Source organism: Squalius cephalus (assembly GCF_949319135.1).
Source record: "Squalius cephalus genome assembly, chromosome: 12".
Lineage (NCBI taxonomy): Eukaryota > Metazoa > Chordata > Actinopteri > Cypriniformes > Leuciscidae > Squalius > Squalius cephalus.
Window position 1 is genome coordinate 36297575 of NC_137133.1, and position 8747 is coordinate 36306321.

The window sequence follows — 8747 nt, forward strand, 5'->3', positions numbered from 1 at the left end:
TAATCTCAGGGCTAATGTCGTCTGGGGCAAAAATCATCACCTCTGTTTTATCCATAATAAGTTACAGAAAGTTCTCCGCCATACATTTGTTAATGGAGACTAAACAGTTCAGCAGAAGGGACAGTTTGTCTAGTCTATCTGGACTAAATGAAATAAATAACTGGATGCCATCTGCATAACAATGATAAGATACTGTCAGATAGATATATAGATAGATAGATAGATAGATAGATAGATAGACAGACAGACAGACAGACAGACAGACAGACAGACAGACAGATAGATAGATAGATAGATAGATAGATAGACACAGTCAGATAGAGATAGATAGATCGATAGACAGACAGACAGACAGACAGATAGATAGATAGATAGATAGATAGATAGATAGATAGATAGATAGACAGACAGTCAGATAGACAGACAGATAGATAGATAGATAGATAGATAGATAGATAGATAGACAGACAGTCAGATAGATAGATAGATAGATAGATAGATAGATAGACAGACAGACAGTCAGACAGACAGTCAGATATAGATAGATAGACAGACAGTCAGACAGACAGACAGACAGACAGACAGACAGATAGATAGATAGATAGATAGATAGACAGACAGACAGTCAGATATATATATATATATATAGATAGATAGATAGATAGATAGATAGATAGATAGATAGACAGACAGACAGTCAGACAGTCAGATAGACAGACAGACAGATAGATAGATAGATAGATAGATAGATAGATAGATAGATAGATAGATAGATAGATAGATAGACAGACAGTCAGATAGATAGATAGATAGATAGATAGATAGATAGATAGATAGACAGACAGACAGTCAGACAGTCAGATAGAGATAGATAGATAGACAGACAGTCAGATAGTTAGATAGATAGATAGATAGATAGATAGATAGACAGACAGTCAGATAGTTAGATAGATAGATAGATAGATAGATAGATAGATAGATAGATAGATAGATAGACAGACAGTCAGATAGATAGATAGATAGATAGATAGATAGATAGATAGATAGATAGATAGATAGATAGATAGATAGATAGATAGATAGATAGATAGATAGATAGATAAACAGACAGATGGATGGATGGATGGATGGATGGACAGACAGACAGATAAACAAAACTTATTGTTTTGCTTATTGCTTTCTATTTTCCATGATTCCACACAGGTCGAGATGCGCGCCGGCGTTCTCGAGTTGCCATGGTAACCCGCTCTCTCCAGCCTCCCCGCGCGCGTGCCTGTGCGAGAAGCGCAAAATGACGTCAGGTTGTCGGTGGTGACGGAGACGCGGGTGGACAGCGCGTGCTCCAGATACTCGCTCATTCGCGTTCACACACACACACACACACACACTGCGGCGGCGGCGGAGCCTCTCTCACCATGACTGGCGTCCTGTGGATTACTTTCACTGCGTGTTAAAGCGGGAACAAGAGGCACCATGGCTGAGAGGTAAACATGACGCGCGCTCACAGTTACAGTTTCGCGAGCGCAGTGAAATGCGGTGATTTACCGATCGCGATGGAGGTGCCGGGCGCGAGACTGCGTGCCTAACGATGCTCACCCATCGGCGGCATCAATTGCATCACTTAAATACGATGTGTGTTTCTATATGTTACTGTGTGCATGCCTGTAGGTCCAGCCCGGCTCGTGCATGACAGCCTCCACACCCATAAGCGTTTAAGAGCTGCGAGCTGATCCCTGCACCGGTTCATTGTTGATTTTCTGTCATTCCTCCGTAAAGACACGGACACGCATCCCCCCGAGGCGCGCGCACGGTGGGGCGATGCGATGCGAGGACGCGCAACATCCTATTTTAAGCAAAATGTCATGACAGGGATGCAGACACCTGCGGCACGCGAGCCTCGACGCGCTATCCGGCAGTCTCGTGCTGTTTCATTATTCATGGGTAGTGTTGAGGAAGTCAGCGATCCATGTGGAAATGTGGAGTGTCATTTTTATTGGCAACCTCCTTCTGTTTATCAAACAAAGCATTGGCCATGAAACGGATGCACAGGGACCCTCTGCAGGGACCCTCCTCTTATATATATATATGTGTGTGTGTGTATATATATATATATATATATATATATATATATATATATATATATATATGTATATGTGTGTGTGTGTGTGTGTGTGTCTATAGGCTATATAGGCCTATATATACATATACTTTATATATATATATATATGTGTGTGTGTGTGTGTGTGTGTGTGTGTGTGTGTGGTGTTTTAAAATGAGGAGGATCAAATGTAAATGTATGTCCCTGTTACACTTAATTTTCCTGGTTTAATAGACATTACATAAAAAAGAGAGACCAAATACAATTCTATTATGTATTTTTACACTATGTAATGTTCTATTTACTAAAACCAGGTATAAATTTTCATTTCAAGTTAGTGTTTTTACGCATTTTTATATTTATTCTGAAATAATAACTAAAGGCAGTAACAATCTAAAGCTTTCCTTTTTTATAGTCAACTTATTTTCGGCTTGTACACACTGCTCACAGCAATATCTCAAGCTGATTGTGCACTAAAACCCCCACAGTCATCATGTTTTCAGGCCATTTCAAGTGTGATTTTGATGTGAAATGATATTTAAGTGGCTGAGTTGTTTACTTACTTTTTAATTAGTCTTATCATTAACACCATCATTGTCTTTATTCAGGCCTATTCGAGAATGTGCAAAACAAGAGGCGGGATTTATCGAACAAACCAATAATAACCGATCATATCCAAGCGGTTCTATGAATATGCAAATGAGCCCCGCCTCCACTCACTCAGCTCAGAGATCCACTGGTTGACGATCACACGTTGATCTGATTGGTTACAAGGTAGTTTGTGACGTCAGAAACACCAGCGATTTCAAAGCGTGTTTTTGAGACTGTCTTTGGTTCACTGCAGTTTTAAGGAGGAAATACTCAGCAATGCTGTCGACTTATGAATTTACACATGGTTTGTCTTAAAGCTTATTAATAACACCACACACATAAACAACATTAAGAGCTTGTGAAAAGCTTGGGTGAAAATGTTGTTCAAATGCTTCATTGTAGTTCTTTCCCTCATTAAAGCTGGTAAGTATATTCTTGTACCTTTATTTTTCTGTCCAATTTTCAATTACTTTTTTGCATCAGATCTAAAAAGTGGGCGGGCACTAATGCACTCTATTGACTCACATGACTTTGGTGGGCGGGGTTTTGGAGAAGAGGGCATTTGATTGGATGTAATTCAGTGGTGGAAGTTAGCAGACTATTAGAGCAGGAGGGCAGAAACATACTTTGCACAAATATTATATTCAAGCGTGAATCCTTGTTTATTGTAGATACTTAGCATGCATAGGCCTACTTGTGTGACAAGCGATAGAGTTTCCATTGTCATTAAACCTAGATATAGCTAGATATAAAATGTCAGCAGTTTAAAGCTGCAGTCCGTAGCTTTTTTGGGTTAAAAATGATCCAAAATAAATGTTTGAGCAAGTACATAACCAGCCAGTGTTCAGAACTCTCTGCTTGCCTTAGCTCAATTCAAAACGGTAAGCTTGTAATAATGTTTTTAACTCCAGTGGTACTGGTGGATTTCCGCGGGAAATTCAAGCATGTCTTTGCATCATTACGTCACATCTGTCCACATAAAGAAGAGTCTCGGCTAGTAGGCTATGAGTGTGAGGATGTAGGAGGTGGAGATTTATAGCCTTTTCTCACAGCACTTGATATAATTAAACTTAGAAATTTGATGGAGGATCCAGAAAGGTTCAAACCACAATCACCAGCTGGAGATTCACCCGATGTAAAACGCAAAAGACTTCAGACTTCGGAGCGGCTACAGAACTAAAGAGACTGACACCGGCCCATGCAGAAACAAGGATAAATATTGGAAGGGCATTAAATGTCACGCAATGCTGATGTTATTAACATTAACAATTTGAGAACAAAGTATAATTTCCACGGTTTGTCGTGATATGATAAGCGATCGTTAGATATAATCAGCGTGATTTACTGCAATGCATTTTTCGCCTCAGTTGGTCTGAACAGAAGTGGATGTTACGTGTTCAGAACATTTTCCGGTGAAAATTCTTATGTTGGTCATACTTCCAAAAGTAGAATCTGTGATTGCGAATGCCAGGATCCACACCGGCGCGGAGACTGACAGCCGCACATTCTCCTCAAAACATTGGGTTCATCCGCGCTGTGCCGTGCCGAAGCACAACACACGTAAAGCTGATAATTCCGTGAAAAACTGCAATTGCAGATTTCGAACAGAGATGGCGACAAAGAGGAGAAACTACGGACTGCAGCTTTAACTAACTGTAACTTTAGTGAGTCAAAAACATACAGCGCAACCAGTGTATTCCAAATCACAAATGAATGACTCTTTTGAAACAGCTCTTTTCAGTGAATCAGAAACATACTTCTCCACCAGTGTAGAACAATTTATGAACAAGTGACTTGAACTTAGGAGTCGCTGTATGAATCACTCTGACGAATTCTTCATTGAAATCGCTAAAGCAGCATCAAGATATCATTACTCTGAGCGATGGAATTTCTTAAAGGGTTAGTTCACCCAAAAATGAAAATTCTGTCAGTAATTACTCACCCTCATGTTGTTCCAACCCCGTAAGACCTTCGTTCATCTTCGGAACACAAATTAAGATATTTTTGATTAAATCTGAGAGCTGATCACTCCTCCATAGGCTTCTAAGTGATTGAAACTTGCCGGCCCAGAAAAGTTATTAAAGAGATCGTTAATATAGTCCAAGTGACTCCAGTGGCTCAATCTTAAGTTTATCATGCGACGAGAATACTTTTTGTGCGCAAAAACAAACAAAAATAACGACTTTATTCTACTATTCATTTCCTTCTAATTTGTGTTCCGAAGATGAACGAAGGTCTTATGGGGTTGGAACAACATGAGGGTGAGTAATTATTACTGACAGAATTTTCATTTTTGGGTGAACTATCCCTTTAAAATTAATTTGATGTGTTAATATTTATGTAAAGGTGTAATAATTACGTTCAAGAAAATGAATCGGAACTGAATCAAATGGAGAGCTTGTGAATCGAAATGTAATTGTACATCAGAGAGAGGCATATGATGCTTCAGATTTGATCTAGGTGTGGAATAGAAACAGGTTGTGTGTGTAAATGGATGAAAGCACAGCTGTGGAGCGCAGATTTGTTTCGTCCCGTCCTCGCTGAGTCATTCTCCTAATGTTGACCATGTGGTCAGTGTGAATGTCATTGTGTTGAGGCATTCAAAGCATGGTGTGCACAGGTGCTGCCCTGACGAACACCTGCTAGACTTCAGGCCAGTATATTATTTATTAAAGTGCCCCTATTATGCTCTTTTGTATATTACCTTTTTATGCAGTGTGTAACGCTCAAAAATAATTAATTAGTTTGAGAAGGAGAAACTTAAATTAAACTAATTAGTTCAGTCATATTAACTTTTATGAGTATTTAGCATTTTCTTTTTCTTTTCAAGTTCACAGAACTGATATATTTTTAGTAAACTGAACTGTTTCATTGTTTTGAGTTTTATGAAATGATTTCTTTTAATTTAGACGAACTTAAGTTTAACTGAAATGGCTGGGATGTCTATTTCCCAGCATGCTTTGCCAATGGCACTCGAAAGGGAGAGTAAATGCTAAAATTAAGTGTAATGTAATGTTTTTTTTGTGATGGATTAATGTTAAGTGGGAGATTTAGTAGTGATTAATGTTTTGTTATGCTAATTTAGAAGAGTTTCTGTTAATGTTGGTTTTAGGATGGTGACCATCATGGTGACGAGTGTGCATGAGCTTGATTTATATTCCTGCATTCACAGCAAGTGCTACTGTATATTGTTAACATGTTAACAAATTAGTATGTTAGCAAACTAATAACAGTTTATACTAATAAAAGTGTTCACATTGAGATTACATGAAAGTTTAAAGTTAAATGCATGAATTAGTGTACTCAAACAGTTCAAGTTAAGAACAATTAAGATGTATAAATATCTGCCAGTTCTGCTCACTTAAACTTTGACTTTCTTAACTTAAAAAATTTGAGGCAACTGATTGCCTTACATTTTTTGAGTTTTGCCAACTTACTCGGGTTTACAGTGCAGCTTTTTGTGAATGTTAACGATCTGCAAAGTTTTAAAGATCAAATAAAGTTACTGTCTCCTAAAAGATAGAATCAATTCTGAACTGCTGAAATGAGTCGTCAGTAACTTTGAAAACCTACGTGACAATGTAACTAATTTGCATAATGCCAGCCTGTGGTCTTCATTGGCTGCCGGCAAACAGCGTCTCTTTGCCCCGCCCACAAACACTGTAGTTGTAACTGAGACTGGAATAGTTTGGTTTGTGTTGTTCATGTCGAGAAGAAGCTGCAAATCCACTTCAAAAGGCTGAGACTCAAACGCAGAGAAAGAGCTGACATTCAGATATGCTAATGAGCGTTTAGTTTCCGACATGCGCTGTAAGCAGTCGACCAATCACAACAGACAGGGCCGTTAGACCAATCAGAGCAGCTCTCGGAGAGGCGGGGCTTAGAGAGACTGAATCTTCAAACTAACCGTTTCAGACTCTCTGTGAAGATGAATGAATATTATGATAAAATGTAAGTGTTTTTGACCTTGGATGCATGTACATCTATTATAGGAGACTCCAAAACAACATTAGGAACCTTTAAAATAGCAGAATAGGGGCAATGAAATGGTGTGAATTAGCTTTCGGTTTAATATTTTCAGTATTTCAGTTGGTTGCCAATGCAACATATTTAAGTTCTTCATCTAATACTTATATTTTATTTTAAGCTGTATTTCAATGAACTAAAACAATTTTTAGTTGACAATAACAAACCGTCCATTTGATGCATGTTGCACAAAATTAGAAAGCAGAAAAATGTGAAATTAATATCAAACTTCTAGAAGTAAAGATGCACATGTTTGTCTCAAAATCCCAGTTGTGTGTAAAAGGCACCAGAGCTGTCGTGAGGAAGAGGAACTTGTTGACCCACTAACTTCATCACACACGAGGACCGACACGCTACTGTTGGAAAAGCTGTTGTTGTGGTTCTGTCGCCACCGGCGCTCACACACACACACACACACACACACACTGCGATGTGAATCGATTTGGCCTGTTAAACACGCTTGACCGACCCATTATAAGCACAGTGTGTTTGAGCCGCACGGGTCGCTGATCCTGGTTCAGTTGCTAGAGGAATCTTGTTGCGTCTCAGTTACAGTGAATTTTCACATTTGCTACCTAAAGTTTTTCATAGTTCATTATAATTTAGATGATGTAAAACATATTCCCTGCTTGACTATCTGTCTTTAAATATGTCTGTCTCGTATAAAGCGGTAGTTCACGGTAAAAAGAAGATAATAAGCATGACTTCTGTAAAAGACTTATGACATTAACATAATATTTTTGCATTACAGTAATGAGTATTTGGGAGTATTTATACGCTTAACTTGGTTCAGGTATTTGTCTTTGACAAAATTATTTGACAAAAAGGCAAAATACAGCTACAGGTTTTATTTTAGTATGCAAAAAATAAAATGCATAATAAAAAGCTCACAGGAAAAAGCAAAACATCAGTTATTAATATTTCGTTAGCTTTCTCTTGCACGTGTCCATAATTTCTTTGTATAACAGCCTGGCTAAAAAATTATGTCCGTGCAATTTGACTTGTTATATTGCGTTATTATTACAAATAAAACAATAGATGCAAGCATATGCTTATATATATATAAAAACATCAATACAATTATGCCCAAGTAGATTTTAAATACTTTTATTTATATTTTTTACATTTTTGTCATATTTTTATATTCAGATTTTAAGACGGGACAGTTGACATTTTGGGACTTTTGAGCTCAATATTTCCTTAAAGATTAATTATTGATAATAAATTCTCACATGAGTAATTAAAGAGGGGGAAGTTGAGTCACTTAATGAAGTGCATTTAAAAATGTATACATTTTTAATATTATGAATATGCAATATTATGAATATAATATTATGAATATGCAAAAAATAAAATGCATAATAAAAAGCTCACAGGAAAAAGCAAAACATCAGTTATTAATATTTCGTTAGCTTTCTCTTGCACGTGTCCATAATTTCTTTGTATAACAGCCTGGCTAAAAAATTATGTCCGTGCAATTTGACTTGTTATATTGCGTTATTATTACAAATAAAACAATAGATGCAAGCATATGCTTATATATATATAAAAACATCAATACAATTATGCCCAAGTAGATTTTAAATACTTTTATTTATATTTTTTACATTTTTGTCATATTTTTATATTCAGATTTTAAGACGGGACAGTTGACATTTTGGGACTTTTGAGCTCAATATTTCCTTAAAGATTAATTATTGATAATAAATTCTCACATGAGTAATTAAAGAGGGGGAAGTTGAGTCACTTAATGAAGTGCATTTAAAAATGTATACATTTTTAATATTATGAATATGCTTTGGACACCAGAATTGACACGCTATGTCATTGACCCATATATATATATATATATATATATAGATATATATATAGAATGCTTTTGATTTATGTGAAGTTTTTCGTAATTCATTATAATTTAGATGATGTTACACATGCTCTGTGCGTGACTTTCTGTCTTAATATATATCTGTCTCATATAAAGTGGTAGTTCACTATAAAAAGAAGATAATAAGCATGATTGTACAGATGATGC

At 36.8% G+C, this 8747-nt stretch overlaps 1 protein-coding gene across 1 annotated transcript in view; it reads left to right on the forward strand.

Annotated features, from left to right (window-relative positions):
* The first annotated feature begins 1293 nt into the window (after positions 1-1293).
* arhgap39 (Rho GTPase activating protein 39) overlaps positions 1294-8747 on the forward strand; it is a 65916-nt gene continuing 58462 nt past the window's right edge. The window contains exon 1 of the mRNA XM_079888025.1: positions 1294-1484. Coding sequence (XP_079744151.1) covers positions 1474-1484 — 11 coding nt within the window. The 5' untranslated portion in view covers positions 1294-1473. The remainder of the gene's footprint in view (positions 1485-8747) is intronic.